The sequence below is a fragment of the Delphinapterus leucas genome, chromosome 2, assembly GCF_059928025.1.
Source record: "Delphinapterus leucas isolate spDelLeu-1000000601 "Yukka" chromosome 2, BTC_Dleu_Yukka2, whole genome shotgun sequence".
Lineage (NCBI taxonomy): Eukaryota > Metazoa > Chordata > Mammalia > Artiodactyla > Monodontidae > Delphinapterus > Delphinapterus leucas.
The window spans coordinates 54774640-54797878 of record NC_143130.1 but is presented as its reverse complement, the minus strand read 5'-3'; the positions used below and the strand labels follow the sequence as shown (position 1 = coordinate 54797878).

At 43.5% G+C, this 23239-nt stretch overlaps 1 protein-coding gene across 8 annotated transcripts in view; it reads right to left on the bottom strand.

Annotated features, from left to right (window-relative positions):
- The window catches only part of LRRK1 (leucine rich repeat kinase 1), a 122993-nt gene that overhangs the window by 96830 nt on the left and 2924 nt on the right, over window positions 1-23239 (bottom strand). For 7 of the 8 annotated variants that reach the window (XM_089906899.1, XM_089906902.1, XM_089906903.1 and 4 more), the window contains exon 2: window positions 20915-21165. In XM_089906899.1, the coding sequence (XP_089763025.1) occupies window positions 20915-21014 (100 nt within the window). In that variant the 5' untranslated portion in view covers window positions 21015-21165. Of the gene's footprint in view, window positions 1-15289; window positions 21166-23239 lie in introns of all 8 variants that reach the window. The other variant, XM_089906900.1, reaches the window with a different exon arrangement.

Genomic DNA, 23239 nt, shown 5'->3' with positions numbered 1-23239 from the left:
CTTCTTTTTGATTTTGTTTTAAGATTCCAGGCTGGAGTTTCCTTGGAATACAGAGGTTATGAGTGATTTCCCTGAATCTCACATATATATTCATTTCTCCTCTTCTTCCTTTTTAACAAATGGAATATACTATGATTATGTTCTACAACTTGCTTCCCTCACTTAAAAGTTCTGTGTCGGCACATGGAGATCCATTATACCTGTTTTCATGGTAGCCTTTTGTCCTCATTGATAGACATTTAGGGCATGTCTAGTTCTGTGTAATCCCCTTCACTGCTGTGCTGAACATCCCTACATGTGCATTTCTCACCTGAACTGTATCTCCAGGTTAAATTCCTAGCAGTGGAAGGAGCAGAGGATATAGTCAGCCTTGATTTTTATAAAGATTGCCAATTTGCTTTTCCAAAAGTTGCATCAATTATATCCTTACTTAATTATCAACTCAATATTAGTTTAAAATAAAATATGAAAAACAGCATAAGTTATACCTTTGCTGCCTTAAATAATATCAAACTTCCTGATTGTTTCCAATCTGATAAGCAAAATAACATATCTCATAATTGGTTCTGGTTTCCATTTCTTTCCATATGAATGACATTCAGCATATTTTCATGTTTACCCATCATCTATCTTTTTCAATGAACTAAACTCTCTATTTTTTGGTTCATTTGAAAATTGGAATATTCTTTCTATCATTGATTTGCCAATGCTCTTTGTAGTATATGTTGAAGATGGTTTTTACCTATTTGTTGGTTGTCACTTGAGAGGCTTTTCTACAGAATAGTTCTAACTGTTATGTAATCATTGTATTAATCTTCTCCTTTATGATATCTGGGTTTTGTGCTGTGCTTAGGAAAAAGTCCCTCTCCCTCCAAAATTATTTTAATTTATCATTTTCATAGACTTTTAATGGTGTTCATTTTTATGTTTAAATATTTGATTCATCTGAAATTGATTTTGGTGTGGAAGTGAGAAAGCAATATGTTATTTTTGTCCTTTTGCCAAGTAAACTTTCTTTTCTGGACTAATTTGAAATCCTAAATAGTAAAGCAAAAGCAATGTGCATTTGGACGTATTTTTCTTTTGGCTGCAAGGCATGTGGGATCTTAGCTCCCCAACCGGAGATCAAACCTGCATTGGAAAGTGAAGTCTTAACAACTGGACCGCCAGGGAAGTCCCATTTTGGCTTATTTTTGAGTTGCTACCCTGTCCCATTGCTTTCCCTGTCCTTTCCCTTTCTACTCGCCAACACATTTCATTACTATGGCATTGTAATAATTCTAACATATGATGGAAATACTCTGCCCTCCTCTCAACTGACCTCCTCCTCATTTGAATCTTCTTGGCTATTCTTATATGCTTATTTTTCTAGGTAGAATTTATTATTATTTGTTCATGTTCTAAAAAGAAATCCTGTTTGTATTTTAACTGCAAGTGCACTGAATTATAAAATCAACATGTAGAGAATTGACATATTTACAATGTTGTCTTCCTATACAAGAGGACTACTTGTCATTTTTAAAATTGAAGTACAGTTGACTTACAATATTATATTAGTTTCAGGTGTACAATAATAGTGATTCTATATTTTTATAGATTATACTCCATTTAAAGTTATTATAAAATATTGGTTATATTCCCTGTGCTGTACATTACACTCTTGTATCTTATTTATTTTATACCTAGTAGTTCATACTTCTTCCTCCCCTTCCTTGATCTTGTCTCCCCCCACACCCTCCCCTCTGGTAACCACTAGCTTGTTCTCTGTAGCTGTGAGTCTGTTTCTATCTTCTTATATTCACTTGTTTGTTTTATTTTTTTAGATTCTACATATAAGTGAAAACATACAGTATTTGTCTTTCTCTGACTTATTTCACTTAGCATAATACCCTCCGGGTCCATCCATGTTGTTGTAAATTGCAAAATTTCATTCTTTTTTATGGGTGAGTAATATTCCATTGTACATATATACCACATCTTCTTTATCCATTCATCTATTGATGGACACTTAAGCTGCTTTCATATCTTGGCTATTGTAAATAATGCTACTGTGAACATTGAGGTGCATATATCTTTTTGAATTAATGTTTTCATTTTCTTTGGATATGAACCCAGGAGTGGAATGGCTGGATCATATAGTAGTTCTATTTTTAATTTTTTGAGGAACCTGTACACTGTTTTCCATAGTGTTTGCACCAATTTACATTCTCACCAACAGTGCACAAGTGTTCCCTTTTCTCCACATCCTTGCCAATATTTGTTATTTGTAGACATTTTGATGATTTGATGATAGCCATTCTGAGAGGTATAAGGTAGTATCTCATCGTGGTTTTGATTTGCATTTCCCTGATGATTAGTGATGTTGAGCATCTTTTCATGTGCCTGTTGGCTATCTGTATGTCTTCTTTGGAAAAATGCCTATTCAGGTCCTCTGCCCATTTTTTAATCAGGTTTTTTTTTTTTATAGTGAGTTGTATGAGTTCTTTATATATTTTGGATATTTACCCCTTATCAGATTTACTTAAATATTCTTAAAGTTTCCTTCATACGATCCTGTATATTTATCATGATTTCCCCTAGACAGTGTACATTTAATTTATATTAATTCAATAATTAAGAAAAAAGCAAAACATTTCTACTTATAGCCCCTTGGACATTCAAAGTTCTCATTTCAGTTCTTCTGGGCTTGTAAATTGATCTGGATAGGGCATCTAGTTACCCACTAGATACAATGTCAATGCGAAGAGCTCCTAGGAAAGTTAAGGAAGGATCAATGAAGTCCTAGAGGTTGATAAGCAAAAGATATGAAGAGAGAGTTCAAAAAAAGTAAATATAACCAGCTCTTACACACACTAAAACATGCTAAGCCTCACTTATCATAAGAGAAATGCATATTAAAACTATACTGAGACACCATTTTTCACACATCAGATTAGGAAAAACCAAAAATTTGATAACAAACACTGTTGTCAGGCCTATAGGGAAACAGGCAAGCACATACATTGTGGATGATGGGGGTAAACAGGAAAAACTCCCATGGAGGGTGATTTGGCACTATCTGGCAGATTTTTAGAAGCATATGTCCTTTGACCCATCACTTTGAGAATTTATTGCGTAGATATGCTTGTATACATGTGAAAAGACATCACAGCATTTTTTGTTATAACAAAATATTAAGAATAGCCCAAATGTCCAGTAAAGGAGACTGCTTACATAAACTGAGGTACAACACAATAGAATTCTGTGCATTTGTCAAAAGAATGATGATGATAGCACGAATGTGTGAAAGAAACAGGCAAGGTACAGAACGGTGTGTGTGATAAGCTATACATTGTATAAAAGAGGGAAAATAAGAATCTATATTTGTTTTGCTTGTATACACATAAAGACATTCTGTAAGGATTAAAAATCAAAGAATGGTTTTTGAGCTGTGTGACTATAGTCAAACAACTAAAGTTTTAAGATCTTGGCAAGGAAAAATACATGAAGTCATTTGCTCTGCCTTTTCCTCTGCATGTCTTCAGGCAGAGAGATGCACACCCTCGAGTTCAAACAACAAAAATTGACTCCAGCTGATTTGCCTCAAAACAGGGACTGCCATCTGCCTTCTAAATCCCAAAGCAGGCAAACCAAAAAAAGCAACAAGCCAGGATCAGGGGTCCTCTGTAGCTCGCAGAGTTATGAGTTGATGTATTTAACTCGTAGATTTGAAGGGAAGCCCTTGGGTGATTACAACGTGGCCACTGAAAAGTTAAAAGCAAACACCACAAATGTATCTGCATAAAGGATAATGCTTAACAGAAGCAAACGCCTGCAGCCTCACCCCTTTGCCCTGAGACAAAAACGCAGAGAAGATCTTCAGTCTGAGCAAGAGTTTACATTCCTGGGTGCCGCACTCCTCTGCGGCTGGGTTTGCAGCCTGTGGCTGAGTTGGACCAGACTGCTCTGTGATTGCCACATTCACAGCTATTTTCCTCTATGGAAATGCCCACTCACATAGTAAAAACTTCTTCAGTTAATACAAACCCTGGCCAGACAACAATATGGCCCTTTGTTTTTATGAGTGATATTCTGATCATTAAAGCAAGAAGCTCCATGATTCCTCAGAAACCGCAAACATCCCAAGAATGCCTGGGTTCTGCTACTGTGGCCCTTTGCCCACCGAAACCTGACTCAGCCGTCACTATTTCTCGATGAGTTCAAGGCACTCCTTATGGACAGTTTTCAGCTGAACATTTAAAAGATACTCATGAATATTAGAACTTCAAGCTTTAGTAGGAAACAAACAGATTTTGCTAATCTGGTCCAAAAAAGCATTCTGAAGGTAAGGCAAGGAAAGATTTTGACTTTAATGAAAACATTTTCAATTAAAATTTAGACAGTTTTAATTAAAACAATTTTGATGATTAGATTAGGGGTCATCACATTTCAGTGATAGACACATTCGAAAATGAGGACTGGACACGTTGTAAATTCCATGCTTTCTATGGCTTCAAGCCCAATAAAATCAAAGGCCTCCCATTTTTAAGGACCTCCCCATTTTTATCAGTGTAATATTATTATCAGTTTCAGTTAACAGAACTAGAGTCCTGGTGAGGCTACATAATTTACTGAGTAACTACCAAGCATGCACACTTCGCATGGTGCTAAGCATTCTGCAAACAGATTCTAACCATTTCTGTGTTACAGATGAGGACTGGAGTGCAGAGGGACCAGGATTTGAACCCAGCTCCTTCCGACTGCAAAGTCCACATCCTTGACACCATCACTCAGTTTCTCCTGCAAATTGCACACCTCAGAGATGCCAAGGAGATGCTGGGAGATAGGATCCAGACAGCAGGCTGAGATAGGATCCAGACAGGAGACTGAGCCCTGGCTGTAGCCACAACCTCCTGCCCCAAGTCCTTAAAAGTTATATATATATATATATATATATATATATATATATATATACACCAAACTCAACAAGCCATGTGAACACAGAAAACAAGAAGGAGACCTAATAGGTCCAGAAACCATCGTGCATGAGGTAGGCAAGGTTCAGGAGTGCTCCAAGGCTGCCTGGAGAGCATATGGGAAGCAAGACCCCTAGAGCCACCAGCAGGGGGACTGCTCGGAGGGAAAACTCACAGTAAGCCTTTCTCCAGCCTGCGCCAGGCAGTGGGGGGAAGAGGTTTCTGCCCCCTGTGCACTACAGAGGAAGTGTGGAACTTTAGGTGGTGGGTGACACTCAGGCAGCTCGTGGAGCCCCCCACCCAGAAGACATACTCTGGGTGCACCCCCAGGACAGTCCACTGCAGTCTCCCTGCCCCCCTATCTGCAGGCTGCGTTGACCAAAACTGCGTTCACAGACAGCTATGGGGAATCCCAAACACAAAGATCAACATCCAACCATGTACCCACAAACATTTGAGGAAGATGAATGCCATAAAGGAGAAGCACCCAATTCCGATAACAGAGCCTGCAAGCAGGGCAGGAAGAGACCCCTCCCCACCCCCATCCCTACACACAGAAAGTAAAGCTAAATTGAGTTCTCTGCTTATTTAGCCAAGGACTCAGTGCCACTGGGAGCATGTTGACCCCCCAGGGCAGGAGAGGATGAGGCATATCCCACCGCAGTTCCCCCTTGGGCCTCAGAGTCCCCAAGGGGAAGTGAGCAGTTGACAGTGACAGTGCTTAGGCAAGGTAGGGTCTTGCCAGATCTGAGAGCCTGTATCTCTTGCTGCACCCTTACATTACTGCTCAGTGGGAAAACCTACACAAATAACCCAGTCGCCGAGATAAGGGAGTGTGGACAAACTCTGGACTCTTTGGTTGATGATTAACTTGCTATCAGCAACCACTACCCTCATCTGGGAGGAAAAGACTGAATCAGTGCCTGAGCTCCCCTAAGCAGGATCTCGGGTTCTGGCTTTCCAGAATCTCGGGGTCCCATCTCCATCTAGTACCAGTGTTAGTAAAGCAAGAACAAGACCTCAGAATAAATATGACTGACGTCTTGGAGAGATACAAGAGGACGCAGCATCCATACACAAGAATTGACTGAAAAGCTAGGAGATTAAAACAAAAGAGTTGATCTGTAAAACACAGTAAGTGGGTGGCAGAGCATAATGGAGAGAGCTAGAGGACAAATCAGCAACGTGGAAAACCAAGCAGAGGGTGCAGCAGCAAGACACAAAGAAGTTAAAGTACAGACAAAAAAATTAAAGAGACATGGAAGATGATCCTTGATGTTTTTCAAAACGTGTCTAATAAGAATTCCAGAACCATGTACTCAAATAAATAAGAAACATTCTCAAGTTGAAAAAAAGATGGGTTCTCAGAAGTTAGTGCATACTACTCGAGAAGTTGAAGAGGGGAGGAGTGAATTTAGGAAAAAGAAGAAAATAAAGATAAAAGCAAAAATTAATTAAATAGAGGGGCTTCCCTGGTGGTCCAGTGGTTAAGACTCTGCGCTCCCTGGAGAGGGTGTGGAGAAAAGGGAACCCTCTTGCACTGTTGGTGGGAATGTAAATTGATATAGCCACTATGGAGAACAGTATGGAGGTTCCTTAAAAAACTAAAAATAGAACTACCATATGACCCTGAAATCCCACTACTGGGCATATACCTTGAGAAAACCATAATTCAAAAAGAGTCATGTACCATAATGTTCATTGCAGCACTATTTACAATAGCCAGGATATGGAAGCAACCTAAGGGTCCATTGACAGATGCATGGATAAAGAAGATGTGGCATATATATACAATGGAATATTACTCAGCCATAAAAAGAAATGAGATTGAGCTATTTGTAATGAGGTGGATAGACCTAGAGTCTGTCATACAGAGTGAAGTAAGTCAGAAAGAGAGAGACAAATACCGTATGGTAACGCATATATATGGAATCTAAAAAAAAAAAAAAGGTTCTGAAGAACCTAGGGTCAGGACAGGAATAAAGATGAAGATGTAGAGAATGGACTTGAGGACATGGGGAGGGGGAAGGGTAAGCTGGGACAAAGTGAGAGAGTGGCATTGACATATATACACTACCAAATGTATAATATATAGCTAGTGGGAAGCAGCCACATAGCACAGGGAGCTCAGCTCCGTGCTTTGTGACCACCTAGAGGGGTGGAATAGGGAGGGTGGGAGGGAGACACAAGAGGGAGAGGGTATGGAGATATATGTATACATATAGTTGATTCACTTTGTTATACAGCAGAAATTAACACAACATTGTAAAGCAATTATACTCCAATAAAGATGCTAAAAAAAAAAAGAATTAACGTTCTGAGACTTACAGAAGCTTTCTAATATAATAAACCGCTCCAATGTTAAACTTAAAAAAAAAAAAAGACTCTGCGTTCCCAATGTAGGGGGCCCGGGTTCCATCCCTGGTCAGGGAACTAGATCCCGCATGCCGCAACTAGGAGCCCGTATGCCACAACAAAGATCCCCCAGGTGGCAAGGAAGATCCCACATCCTGCAACTAAGACATGGCACAGCCAAAAAAAAAAAAAAAAATTAATTAAATAGAAACCAAAGAGTTTTTGTCCGCCATCTTGGTGTGTGTGGTTAACTCTGTTCCTCACCCTGTCCTCTCCCAAGACTTTCAGGATCAAGCGATTCCTGGCCAAGAAACAGAAGCAGAATCGTCTTATTCTCCAGTGGATTCAGATGAAAATGTAATAAAATCAGGTACTACTCCAAGAGAAGACCAATCTGGGTCTATAAGGAATCACACATGAAATGGCACGCGTATTTTTGCTGTATCAAGGTCATGTGCATCTTAACCATATCACTCGGAAAACCACCACTATTTGGACAGCTGGATGTGTTTTATTGGGAAAATAATTTTCCTCTTTGTTTCAATGTTTCTGCACTAGTGGGTTGGCTCAGTAATAAATGTGAGACCTTTCGTTGGAAAAAAATAAATAGAAAGCAAAGACACTAAAAAAAGCAACAACAAAACCCAAAGCTGCTTCTTTCAAAGGACTCATGAAACAATCTTATTGACAGATTGATCAAAAAAATAAGAAACGGGGGTGGGGGGTAGCAAAAGTACGGACAATATCTGGAATGAGAAAGGAGACAAAAATATACACTAGAGAATTAAATCATGAGAGATGGCAGGTCTGGGACAGGAACTGGACCACAGGAGCCTGGAATATCTTGTCACATCAGAAAGCAAGGATGTTATCAAAGGCTCCTGGGGTCATGTCAAAAGATAGAGAAACCAACCCAAAGGGGCTTCAGCTGGCAAAAGATGAATAATTTTAGCATCAGAAATAAAAAAGTAAAAATCCATGAATGAGTAATAATATTAAAAGGACACACTTTATCGGTCACCTTTGAAAGATGCTAGGGAATTGATCCATTTTCAGAAAATGAAATAATTAAAATAAGGGAAAGATTCATTCATCCTGACTTTCACATACAAACCATATCTCAAGGTACCACAGAGTTGATGGGAGAAAGTCCTTCTTTAGAGATAGATTTCAGCTAGATGAAGAAAGAATGGTAGACTTAAAATATCACCACTTCACAACCCCAAAGAAATAACTGATATAAGGCAATGATTGATGACTGATAAAATCATTAGGTGAAAAGCTGAAAAACCATTACAACCTTTATGATGAAGTATCATGCTGACAACACCAAAATTACTGAAAAATTTGAACAGCAAAGACAGACAATTAGACATCATTTGACTCCTGTGGTGAAACAATAGGAAATACACAACACTAGTTATTTAGTGTTCTTGCCAAGTCTTACTGAATGTAATCAAGCCTCTGGATCTATGGAAGCACAGAGGAGCACCACACTGGATGCAATCACCAAAATCCAGACTGTGGGAAACTACAAAGGATAAGCAATGTGGTTTTATCAACAATTAAATTGCAAGGAAAAAGGAAGTGAGGGAGAAAGGTAGAAATTAAGAGACTCAGTAACAAACCTGATTCAAGTCAACCACTGATAAAAATAAATTATGAGACAATCAAGGGCATTAGAATGCTGACTAGATATCTGATGTTATTAAGCCCATATTTTTTACTTTAAAAAATGTATATAAAATGTACTGAGTTGGACTTTTTTAAACACTTCTTAACATATGACGTTTGGAATTGGGTTCTAAATAATCTAGAGAGAAATGGAAGGGAATATGAAAAGATCAAGATTGGCTATGTGTGATAATTGCTAAAGTTGGGGCAATGGATACAGAGAGGTCCATTACAGTATTCTCTCACTTTTATGATGCGTTAAAAATTTTCCATAATATAAAAGATGGAAAAAAAACTGAGATAAAAACATAACAATTTCAAAATTCTGCCTAGGCTAAAGATTTATGAAAAGAAAAAAGCCATTTTGAATCTAGGCCTAAGAAACTGATTTCTGAGAGAAAAAAAGAGAGAGGAAACTATTTTCTCTGATTCTTTGGAAGAAAGGAGAACTGGAAAACTAGGGGCCAGAGTGGGAGGGAATACTTTTCACTGTATTCCGTTTTGTACTTTTGAATTTTATATCGAGTATATGATGTATCTATGAAAACTAAATGATGTCATCTAAAAACATATTTTAAATCCTGAAGCCACTAGGAACTTTATGCTAATACATTTGAAAATCTAGATTAAATGGGTGACTATCTAGAAAAATGTATTCACAAAATTAACTCAAGAAGAAATGGAAAATTTAAATAAACCTACAGTCTTTAATGAAATGGAATCAATAATGTAAAAGTCTACCCATAAAAAAGCACCAGGCCTAGATGGTTTTATAGGTAAAAGGTTTTATCCAGCTTCTTGGAAAATAAAGCTCTTATACAGTACAAACTTAGTGTTGATTAAAAAATTAAATTACAAAAAGATTGGCACAGTATGAAAATATTTATTTTAAAATCTTAAATACGGAGACCGTTCTGAAAAGAGCAGGACTGCCCAAACGTGACTCTGGTTGCCACTCCTCAAACCTGGACAATGAGCCAGCTGAGGGATGCCCACCTCTCCCTTGGATAAAGGGATGGCATCCAAGCTCAGTTTCCATGGGTCTAGTGCCTGGAGGTTCTATAACATCCCACAGCCCCAAGTGATTCCCCTATAGGCAGCCAGCACCCACCCTGCCACATCATGAAGAGGCTAGCCTCTGGGAGTGGAGATCCATGCTGGACCCTCTGCTGGACTGGAACCCACTCCCATGCAGCAGATGCCCTGGCAAGCCTCCCTGTGAGAGGATGAGAGACTGGGGACCACAGGCAACCCATCCTGCAGACCCAGGCTTTGTGATTTCCTCTCCCTCAATGAAGCTTCTTCCTTAACCCAGGCAGGTGATGTTATAGAATTTCTGTTGACCAGAGGGGACTGCCTGGTGGGACAGAAACAATACTATGTATTTATAGGCACTGACATAATTAACAATGGTATAAAACATGGCAAAACGTCCATACTAACTTTGAATAATGGCTACCTTTGGGGGTTTATGAAGAGCAGTTACCAGGGAGAGTTCCAAAGGGGGCTCTAACTATTCTTGTCATGTTTTACTTCTTAAAATAATTGTTGAAGTGAAAATGGCTTAATATTAATATCAGTTAAATCTGAGTGTGTGTACATCCTTGATCCTTTTTCTTTGACTCCTCACATCTAATGCATTATCTATTTCTGTGGTGTGCTGTGTCAAAGATGACCACAAACTTTTGGCATTCCTTCCTTTGGGAGCTGGAATCTAATATTTCCCATCCTGCATGGAATCTGGACTTACCTTCTGACTTGTTTTGACCAACAGAGGGCGGAAGAAGCGATGAAGAGACAGTTCAGGCATAAGCCTTAGTAAGGTCTCAGAGTTTCTGCTTCTGAGCTCTGGGAATTCAACTGCTAAGCTGTATACAGGCTGGGGGTGGACGTCTGGATGAGCATGTGGGAAGAGCAGTCACGGTGAGGAGCACCGAATTATCAGACATGGGAGTGAGGCAAGAAGAACCACCCGCTGAGCCCTGCTGATTCCTGACTCACAGAATCCCGGGAAACTATAAACTGCTGTGGTTTTAAGCCAGTGAGTTATGCAGTAGTTTGTTACATAAGTCCTCAGAAAAGATTCCCACTCCATCCTCTTCTTCCTTTCCTGCCCCACCGTCCTGGGCTACCCTGGGCCTTCTTTCCAGAGCTCTGGTAACAGCCTTCTAGTTGATTGCAAATTTCCCTAATAATGCTTTGAATCCTATAATTATTGGTTTATCTGGAATTCATTATAAAAATGTTTATTTTAATCAATGAATTTGCATTAAGAAATAAATTAAGAAATTAACTGAGAAGATAGTAAGATTGATATCAAAATAAAATAAATGCCTATTAGGATCCTCAAGAGAATTCAAGAAGACACTGCATATATGTGACAGGAACAGAATGCTATGAAAAGAAACAATCAAGAATAGGGAAGAGCTTCTGGAAGTTAAGAAGGGTTGGAAAATCTGAGGGAAAAGATAAGCAACAGGAGTTCCAGAAAAGCAAACAAACCAAAACAATAAAGAGAAAAAGCAGAGGAAGATAATACTATCAATGAAAATACAAGGACTTTTCCAGGCCTGAAAGGGATAAATTGTTGACCTACCCTGTACCAAGCAGCATGAAGGATAAAGACCCTCACCCAGGTCTTTTGTTATGCAATTTCAGAAGACCAGACATACAGGGAAGATTCTAAAGGCTTCTAGAGAGGGAAAAACAAGTCACCCACAAAGCGATGAGAATCAGACCACATCAGAGGACAACACAGCAGGCTCTTCCAAGGTCTAAAGGCAAATGATTTCCACTTGGGATCACGGGGAAGACCAATGGAAGATGCTTTCAGGAAAACCGAGTCTCACATGTGCCACCACAGCCCTTTCTGAGTTTTCTTACTCATGTGCTCCAGGCAAATGAGGGCTCACAATAAGAGTTCTGGGCTTCCCTGGTGGCGCAGTGGTTGAGAGTCTGCCTGCCGATGCAGGGGACACGGGTTCGTGCCCCGGTTTGGGAAGATCCCACATGCCGCGGAACGGCTGGGCCTGTGAACCATGGCCACTGAGCCTGCGTGTCCGGAGCCTGTGCTCTGCAACAGGAGAGGCCACAACAGTGAGAGGCCCGCGTACCGCAAAAAAATTAAAAAATAAAAAAAAAATAAGAGTTCTGAGTAAGAGGTGGGAACCAGGTGGAGGTAAAAAGTAGGGAAGAGGTGTGTGTCTCCTGAGCCCCACAGAACATGGATGACACTGAGTCCCCAGGCCAAGTCATAGCAATGGGAACATATCATTTAATGTTGCAAAAGCAACCCAGAGATGAGTCCACACTGATAGAATTAAGTGGGAGGGAGCATCTGGGAGGTGTGGTGCAAGGGGAAAGAAATCGTCCTCTATCGTGGCAGGCAGGCAGGCAGGCAGCAGACTCTGTCTCAACGGATGGAGCAAGAGAAATGTGCAGGCATATTCTTTATGTAGAGAAATGGTGATGACCTGAAGAACTAGAACCAGAAACAGGAAATAGAGACACTTTTGGGAGCTGCCACTGGGGCTTTGCCTTATAGTCCATCTGTATCACTTGCTTCCTTAACCAGGGCTGTGTATTACTTTGATAATTTTTAATGTGCTTACTCTTTGATCCTGCCATTCTGCTGGGGTATACTCAACTCTTATGGTAAGAAGCAAAATATGGAAAGAATCTAAAGGCACCTTAATAGCAGATTGATTAAATAAATATTGTTGTATTTACACTATGGAACTTGATGCAAATGAAAAAGACTCCAAGACGTACATCACTCAAGTAAACAAAAGTTGCACAACGCATGTACAATTGAATGTCATGCATGTAAACCCAGAAATATACACAAAAAAGAATTGTGTGTGTGTGGACATGAGTGTAGGAAGAGGATGGAAAAGAAACACACTCAGCTAACAGTGGTCACCTGGGCAGGATGGCATTTGATTTTATATGAGAATGTGTGTGATTACACACAAGTAACTTTTTCATAACTTCGGGGAGGCCTCTGCCCGCTATCAGGTAGGGGTTCTTTGCTTGTTTTTTGCTTTTGAACCCAGAAGTGCTGGTGATGTTTGCGTGGGGACACGGGTGACCACCCATTGGAGGCTTTTGATTCTGAGAGCAGAAGGGAGGGGTGCAAACAGCCTGAAGGGTCTGCCCTGGCCTCTTCTACCTCTAACTCCCAGGTGTAGGCCACTTGTGGCCACCCACCTGTCTAAGAGCTCACAGGGCCATTTGAAGTCCAAAATGAGCTACTAAAAGGAGCTTGAAGAGTGTCATTCTTGAATACAAAATGTATTCAAATTCTAACCTCAAATTTGCATCATCACTTGGTTCTACATTCAAAATAATGGACTAAATTTTTCAATGCCTTTAAATATCTCTATGTGCTGAAAAATTCAAAGTGCCCCAACTAAGTTATTTTTGGCTTTGGTTCTCCTGAAATGAATAGGTAAGCAATTGATTTTAAACCAACACCTGGTGACGTGCCTGGCCACTGGATGCTGGACAATGTAGATGACATAAAAGCTGCGAGGCACAAACATAGCAAGAATTAGCAAAATGAAGTACAGTCCTAAAAAGTTATTTATAATTGAAAATATAATTTCTAACTAATGTGTGATTCCTTCTATAACATCAGGGTTATGGGCTTAGGAAGGATTGTACTGCTTGAGATGTACACTTCTGTTTTTTGCTTTTTTATCTTTTATTCTTTATAACAAATGTCAATAAATAGCAAGATGGTTAAGTAGAATCTGGAGGAACTGAACACAGGGGCGGCTAGGATGGCGAACAGACTCAGAACTGGGAATTCTAAGGAATATTGGAAGCCCCTATTTTCATTCATCAGAGTTCCTGAATATGTGTGTGAAATCAATATACTAGAGTTTGGACTTAAATGTTATCGGGTGTGATAATTTATATGTTATTTAGTTCTCTCAATTCCCAGAGTTAAAGAATTTCATAAAAATCCCAGTTATGGCTTCTTCAGAGTCTGGCTGATGTGGACCAGGAAACCAGGGAAGCGGGAGAAAATCCTTATCCCTCTGCACTGGGGCCTGGGGACGTCCACGCAGGCACCTGCTCACAGGCCACTGACCTCTTCGTGGAGGCCAGGGCACAGAGCTGGAAAGAGAATCTCCTCTCCTGGCCACTGAGTAGCTGCCCTGGTGAAGGAGTCAGGGGCAAATGTGGGGAATGGGAAGGGGAAGGTGGGCTGAGGCCCTGGGTGAACTTCAGGCTCTGGCCACCTAGAATGGGGTGGGGGGATGGGGCGCTCCAGAGAGCCCCCACACACAGGGTGGAGGGAAGGGGTGGGAGGCTGCTCTCCCCTTGGGCCCAGGTGGTCATGGCCTAACGGTTAGTCCACAGACTAAAAGGCAAAAGCTTGGTGATATCCAAGTGAAATGTGTAACGTTGCGGGCTGCCTGCTCTTGAAGGCAGTGGGATGGTTTGCTCAGCCTAAAAAGGAATCCACAGGGAGGGCAAGGCATCAAAGTTAGTTATTTCAAGAAAGGGGTTAAGGGATGCCAATCAGCCTAGGCAGGTGGAGCTAGAGGCAGTGGAGACAGGACTGGCCTCTGCAGCAGCACACACTTCCCAACAGAGCAGCCCACAGAAAGGCTGGAATATTCGAGAAGGAGTCAGCTCCCTGTTGCTAGAAGTAAGCAAGCATATTCCGAACAAATAATCAGATGATCTAAGCCTCACATTTAGGTTAATGTTAAAAGCCCCATCAAACCCAGAGCTTCTGTCATTGGGCAGGACTTTGCAGGCATGAAGCACAGCTGTGTTAACTGCTCCCACATGGATGGATGCCCATGGCCGTTTCTCCTGTGACCTAGGCCACCACACAGCTTCCCTCCTCTTCACCTCTCTCAGTAAGGGATTCCTTACTGGACAATGGCTACGGTCCCTGGGGGGCCCAGTGCTGCTCCTGCAGCCAGGCTGGAGAGGGCACCCTGCTAACCACAGTCCTAGCAAAGCCCTGTCCTCCCAGCAGGCATGAGCAGGACACCAAGTCCAGGAACAGCTTAACATGTGGGCTGGTGGTTACACTCTGAAAGGCACACAAAACGATGGATCTGCCCCTTGTAGGAGTTCCTACAGTGGCTCACTAAGAAAGCATGCTGCCACTGGAGGGGCACTTCCTAGTCACGCTATTTCGTATTTCTATTTCTGGAAAGCAGGCAGAGCCCCCACTCGGGCAAATCTACTTGGCTCTTGTATTAAAAAGTTATTTTCAAAACAGATTTGAAAAAGCCAAAGGAAGAAGAAAAGGACATTGGAAGTAGCTATGTAAAAACCTAGGATTTGAAGGCCTTCTGGAATGTTCCTTCTCCTTCTTTGGTCCATGCTGTGAGAGGCAGGCAGCGGAAGTCAGGACCACTCACAGAGAGGTGGGGGATGTGGACCACCTCAGGTGATGTCTGTCCAAGCGCCTCTCACCCTTGGTGAGATCCTGAAGAGTCTCACCAAGCGTTCTTAGCCTGAATTATCTAGAAGTTTCCTCACTTCTCTGCTCCCCAGGAGCCTTACCTCAGCTGACAGGACAGGTTTTTCCACTCTGACTGGTGTGAGACGGATGTGGAAGAATGTCTAATGACATGTTTGTCAAACTGGCTGGGTCCGCAGTCCTGGCCCAGTATCTCACTGACCCTCGTTCTCTCAGCTCACACACTCTGAACCCATCCATGTGCTCTAAACATTCCTCCTGCACCGAAGCCCAGCTGAATGCTGATAGTACTAATAAGGTTGTAACACACCTTTCTGGGGCACAACTGTGCTGCACAAACATAGAACAGGCGCACATAGCCCACATGGCACCACAGGCAGTTGGAGAAGCACTCACATATTCATGGGTGCTGAAAGGGTTAACCATTCTCAACAAGCACAAGGTGAATTGTGTAAGTCAAAACAGGTAGAGGCACCAACAAACACACCCAGTACACACACACACACACACACACACACACACAAGACCACTACCAAAAGCCCAAAGGTAAAAAGTTAGTTTTTTACTCATTTTATTAAAGTTTGGATCTTTTCCTAACTCTACTTGGAAGTATAATGATAACATTATTTCCAAAGCATGGTATCTTCCAAGGATTTTTAAAAGGTGAGAGAGCTGCTCCTACATTGAGAATAACTTGGGTATCCACTGGTCCTCTTTCTGACAATCAGTTTCCCTCAGGCAGTGCTGCGAATCAGGTCTGCAACGGTCATCCCTGGGGTGAGGCTGGTGGACTGGGGGGAAGGGGAGGGGAGGCATGACTCCTCTGGGGAGAAGGTGGGGCAGAAAAAAATCCAGCTCATCCAATGGGGACAGAACTCAGAGGGTGGGCCCCATGGGAAGCACAGCTGCAGGTTCCTGGAGTCAAATATTGCTCCATTTAATCCAGAAAGAAATTCGTGGGAAAGAGGCCAGTTAAAGCAAATTTGATCTTGGAAATGAGCACCCAACGAGGGAGGAGGTACGCAGGTTGGATCCTAATCACAAAACTTCCGTACTTAAAGAGAAAACAATTTTTAAAATAAGTTGCAATATTATTCTCTGGTTGCAAAAGTAATGCAAAACAACCACAAAAGAACGCATGCACATTGTACCCCTATGGGTAAGCAAAGGGCAGTGGCTATAATCCCCAGTGACTGTGCTACTCTTTGAGTGTCACCTGCTCCCAGGCTATGGTCTTGGTGTATATAGTTCTATTTTGTGAAACTGAAATCTAACATGCGATATTTTAAAATTGGGCCCACAGAGCTCCGCGGTCAAGGTGAAGATCAGCGGTGGGATTCACCACCCCCACCCCTCCACGACTGCCCACCAAAGCAACTCCACTGTTATAGCTGTTATGTGGGCTGGGGCTCCAGGTAAAGTTTCATGAGAGAAAAGCTCTGTGGGCTGCTTAAATAAATAAATAGAAATACATAAATAAGATACAATTTTAAAGTACTGAAGCCCACCCACTCCTATCATGGTAGATGAATGATGGACAACAATCCTCCCCCTCTGCCTGAATCCACAGCCTGGCTGTGGCCTCCTCGTGCAGGGAGCTCTTCACTTGGGCTCCTCCATGTGACTTTCTTTGGCCAAGGGCAGAGGCATGGAGGCGACAGCGTGCCACTCTGAGCCTAGGCCTTAAGAGACATGGAATGTTTTTGCTTTCCCCGCTTGCACCTCTGCAACTGGCAGGGAAGAAGGCGCCCTGCCAGCCTGCTGGTCTCAGGAGGTTAGGAGCCACATGAAGCAGAGTGCAGACTGCAGCACACAGCAGAGACCCCCCAGACCCCTGCTGGCCAGGAGGCCAGAAATAGATGCTGATTGGCACATCCCACTAAGATTCTGTGTCTGTCTGGATCAGGGTTCAGAGAGGCTGAGCCACTCAGCTGAGGTCACCCAGAACTAAGAATTGAATGCAGGCCTAATGAACCCCACAGACAGGCTCTTGAGCCCTCATCACACTGTGTGAGTCCCAGAAGTGTCTCCCCACCCCTTCTCACTCAGTGAAAGGAAACAGTCATAAACTGGCTGTGGGGTTCTAAACAAGACAGTGACAGAAGTACACATCACTCTAGGTTACAGGTAGTTAGTAGTGCTCCTTAATCCAGAGCCCAGGTAATGGATTCAGCATTCCCAGTACCCACACAGGCCCCCGTGGTGTCACTGTCTTCCCCTGGACCTGGCAGGAAAGCAGGGTGGGTCCTCTGCTGCCCTCATTCACTGCTCTCAGGTGAGCTGAACGGTAGCTGCAAGAGGCCAGGAGGGGCCTGATGTCGGGCTACTAAGCCATGTAAGCAGCCCGTTGCCGGCAGGAGGGGAGTGTTGTAGGGTTTCATCCCTGGGGGTCCTAGGGCAAGCCCTCCACATTCAGCTCCTTGGCTACCACCTATGGGACCTTTCAACTCTTGAAGAATGGGCATAAATTTGTATTTTCTTCATAATTTCCATAATGCTGAGCCATAGGACAGAATTTTACAATGTATTTCAGGTCACTTTTTTCTCATCTTCTTCAACTCTGTGTTTATGTGTTTTCTTCCGTGCACAAACACATCCCTGAGCATCAGGGTTCACAAGACACCACCTCCCCTGTCGGCACCTTCCAGCCCTAAGCAGTAGAACAGTACCAGTGGGGGCTGCACAATTCCCATAGGCTCCTCAAGCCTTGTGTGTGTCCTGAGGCTCAGCCAGAACAGGGAGGTGTGGAGTCCTGAGATTCCACTGGGGAAAGAGGCCCCTGAGGCAGAAAAGACCATTCTGAGCCTGCTCCCTCCCACCTGGTGATCACAGCTGTCAGGGAGAGGCAACTGGTTGTAGGAGTAGTGTAAAGTTCAGATCTAGACCTCAAAGGAGGAAAATGAGGGCTAGGAGTGTCAACACTTTTGGCCTCTCGTGCACATGAACATTCCCTGGTCATTGTCCTACCTCAGGCCTGGAGGCAGGGCTGGTTCCAGGTCTGTCCAGGGTCCCTTGACCCAGGTCCCCAGGAACTGTAAGAGTCAGTGAGGATTCCTGGGCACCTTGAGGTCTCAGCCTTGCCTCTCTGTTGGTGGAACACTGGCACGACCTGGGAGCCTGTTAGAAATGCAAATTCTCGGTGCCCCCAGACTCACAGGATGAGAATCTGCATTTCACCAAGATCCCCAGGGGACTGGAGTATATACTGCAATTTGAGAAATGCTGCTCTAATTTGCTGGTCCAAATCATTTAGACCAGTTGATTCTCAACCCCAGCTGCACAGTAGGATCGTGGAGGTGGGGAGGCAAGAACTTTTAAAAGATACCCCCAGGATGCTGCTCCAGTGGAGCTGGGGGTGCCTGTGCACTGATAGCTTTAGGCACTGCCCAGTGTTTCTGGGGGCCAGGGTGGAGATCCACTGCTCTTTACCAGGACGAGGACGGGGCAGAGTCTCCTCTGGGGCTTTTTCAGATGACACAGCCACCCACCCAGTGAGCCCCAGAAGGACCCAGCATCCCTGCCCCCACCATCATTCCTCCGGATTGCTGAGGAGAGGCAGATGGGATACTGCAGCTGAGAGTGCCCTGGAAAGAGGTTCTACCCAAAATCAGGAACAGCATTCCACGCACGTCACCTTGATCTCATGCTAATAAGACACGGCCTTCCTAACAAGCAACTGAAAAAAGGCATACATCCAGGGCTTCCCTGGTGGCGCAGCGGTTGAGAGTCCGCCTGCCGATGCAGGGGACACGGGTTCGTGCCCCGGTCCGGGAAGATCCCACATGCTGCAGAGTGGCTGGGCCTGTGAGCCGTGGCCGCTGAGCCTGCGCATCCGGAGCCTGCGCGTCCAGAGCCTGTGCTCCGCAACGGGAGAGGCCACAACAGTGAGAGGGCCACGTACCGCAAATAAACCAAAAAACAAAAACAAACAAAAAAAGGCATACATCTGAAAAAACAAAAAGAAAACCTTTCAAAAAATGCAAGTCAAACACTCTGGGAACATTTAGTGCTGGACAATGTCAAGAAGCAAATTCTTTTCTCATTTTGTAATCTGACTTATGTGTAAAGAAGTCTTTCAGAAACATCACCTTAGTTAGACTTTGGGCATTTTCGATGGAGAAAAAACACTAAGTAACTGAACAAAATGTCTACTGAGCCAGGTACAACACTGAATCGCTAACTCCACAGAGGTACAAACCCACAGGTCCTCTCAAATCCCACAGGATGACCTATACTTTGAGGACGGCAGTCCAGGGCTAAGACACGGTTCAAAGGGCAGTTCTGCCCATTACAGGCTGTTGACTCCGACCAAGTTTCTACATCTCTCTTATTCTCATGTTCCTCAGTTATAAAATGGAGATAGAAGTACCATTTATAGGTTGTCGTGAGGATTAAATGAGGTTATTTCCTAAGACACCAAACCCAGTGCCCCATATGTACTAAGGGCTTAACAAATATTTATTGTTAACAATATCAATGATATCCTATTTGGGATAAAAGTGATGCAACTCTGGTGAACAATCCAGCAATATGTGTAAAGAGACCTAAAAACATTCAAATCTAATAGTCCTGCTTCTGTAAATCTATCTTAAGGAAATAATCTCAAAACCATGTATAAAAAGATGGACATGGAATGATTTTGGTCTGAGTCAGCAACTAGAAGCAACACAGGGCTTCCCTGGTGGCGCAGTGGTTGAGAGTCCGCCTGCCGATGCAGGGGACACGGGTTCGTGCCCCAGTCCAGGAAGATCCCACATGCTGCAGAGTGGCTGGGCCCGTGAGCCATGGCCGTTGAGCCTGCGCGTCCGGAGCCTGTGCTCCGCAACAGGAGAGGCCACAACAGTGAGAGGCTCGCGTACCGCAAAAACAAACAAACTAGAAGCAACACAAATGTCCCAAAACATCCAGTGGGAGAGTAAGAATTAGGTCAATCATTTTGCACAGCGCACCCAAATAAGATGATATTTCCCTGGATCCCACAAGCTAGGTGACCGACACAAAGTTAGGGGAAAAAAGTAGGATACTGAAGTATATACACTATAATAAGTAAATAAAGTTAAAACAAAGTCCCTGCAGCCCAGAGAAGCTGACTAGAAGACAACATACCTAGATATTAACTGTGTTTAGGGCAGTGGGACTCTGGGTGATTACTCTTTCTACTTCTTTTTTCAATTTTTCTTTAATAAACGTATTATTTGTATAGTGAGAACACAAAACCAAATCCCCATTAAAAAAAGTCTTTTTAACAAACATGAAATGATGCCCTGATTCTTAGGATCCACATAAATCTTAAGTCCACATAAATTTTGCCCCATGGCTCCTTCAATGTTTAGAATTTAAGTGAGAATCCCATGATATATTTTATATTGAAAAACCATACAATTCATCAAATAATTGGCAATTTATATCCTTTGGTTGAAAACCCTTTGTTCGTACGTAGAACATGCAAAGCAGGCTTGGCCAGCCCTGCCCTTACCGCTGTTATGGGTCTCCATGGCGTGTCCTGGACACACGGCTGACCCTTCTGGCCCCACACACCAGTACATGCTGGGTGGTCGCCGAGACATTCCAACCATCAAGCCTCGAGGTGGCCGCTCTCCCCAGTCAGTCCCCGCAGTGGTCACAGCAGCCGCGGCTCCCTGAGGGGTGGACTAAGTCATGGCTTATAGTCCAGGGTGGACCAAGTCACAGACACGGCGTCATGGCTGAGTGGAAAGCTGTCTCGTCCTAGTGGTGAAAAAACATCAAGTCAGAAAGCTTTTCTTAACTGTCAAGTCACTTCCTGCACCCAAGCACATACTTATTTATAAGGTCACGTAAATACGCATTGGTGCTCCCCCTCCCCCTTTTTGCAACACTTCTCTTAACATTCCATCTATCCAGTCACACCCGGTCAGATGGTGGCAATGAAAAGACAGAGCACCCCCACCCCACCTCACAGCTGGGCTCCAATCTGCCCAGCTTCTCCAATCTGCCTGAGAAGAGTCCGGATACTCCAAACAACTGTAGAACACCTACTGGTAAAGGGCTCAATCACTGCTCCATCTACACATATTCATAGCCACCGGCACGGTGACACCAAGACAACCAAATGAGGCTCCTTCCTTGCACGGCTCATGCTCCAGTTGGGGTGGGGCAGACACACACATACACAAAACAAGGCTTCCCTTTGCCCAGGACAGACTCTCCCGGAAGCCCAGAGGTGGGCACGTAATGACAAAGAGGTAATCACGCAGCAATCTCAAAGAGAAGGGTCTGGAAGGCACTGGTACCGGTTATGAACCCAAGTCAGTTTGAGCCCTGGGAGATAACAGAAAGGGGCTTCCTACATTCTACCTGCCCCCACCACCCCAGGGGATCTTTGGCAATGTCTGGAGGCATTTTTGGGCGTCACCTCTGGGGGTGGGGGTGCTTAAAGGCATTTAGCAGGTAGCAGCCAGGAACACTGTTGAACATCCTACAGCACACAGGACAGCCACTCACAGCCGAGAATTATCCAGAGAAACTCTGAGTTAGATTAAGACACATCTCCTAAGACTAAGGAGACTGTGATGAGGCAAGTCACTGCTCTCACATGCTGGGCTCCCACTGACCTTGGGTCCCTGACACAAGGACACAGGCTGCTATGCTGATCAAATGACCAGAAGCACCTTGAGGGTGAGATCCAGGCTCAACTTGGCAGGGCCCGGGGTGAAACGCACAATGGGAAGGGATGACCATATGAAATGCATGTGTCTCTCCCAGCATTCATGTGGAGTCTATAGTACAGACATAAAAAGTATGGTGTAATTAGCAGCTGTTCTCTGAGATAGACAGCTCTGAATTAGAGGGTGATAGTGTAGTCCAAAAAGAAAATTAAGGTCATGTAAATGATGCCTAAGACAACATCATCTATTAAAAACAGACATGCAACCAGGCAACTTTTCCCAGTTGCTGTGAGATTTCCAGCAAGGTCAAGTTTCTGCAGATACTTTCTACAATAGGACTGGAGGTGGTTCTTACTTGCAATAATAGTGGGAGGACTGGGAAGCCAGCAGGGTCTCCCACCTGCCCTCTGATTAACAAGCTCAGAAGGGGACTTCCCTGGTGGTCCAGTGGTTAAGACTCCCCATTTCCAATGCAGGGGCCATGGGTTCAATTCCTGGTTGGGGAACTAAGACCCCACATGCTACACAGAAAAAAATCCCCCAAAAACACAAGCTCAGAAAATCAATGCTGGAGGGCAGACCCACTGTCTCCCCAGTGAGCAGGTTCTAGAAGGTACCCTGAACAGGGTGGGCACTGAGTAAGCTCCGGAACAAGGCTGTGAGAGCACCGGAACTTTCCCATCTTAGAGCCTGGAAATCAGGCCCCTGGCCCAGGTGGTCTGTACTCTTATAGGCAAGGGGAGGTGGGGCTGGGAAAGCCCTGAACCAGAGGTCTTGCCCTTTGTGAGCCCGCACCTTTCCGAACTAAAGAGCAAAAGGTTTAGAGAAACCACACTTGGGAAAATCCATGTTTGAAGTTTGGGAGCCTGAAAAGTCCAAGAAGGAAGGAAGGAATGATCAATCTGGACACTATTTAGGAGACAATCAAAGCTTTGTAAATTGCAAAACCTGGAAAATCAACTTGAGAGGGGACAGGGAGAAGTAGCAAAACAGAATCTCCATTTTAAAATAAAGGCTCCAAATCACACAGCAACATTCAGAAACGAAGGCGCACAGTTGTTATCTGCTTTCAAACGCCTCTCAATATCAGCTACAAATTATACCCAACAACACCTAAAAAATCCAAATGCTAGTAGATGTTCCTTCTGAAAACA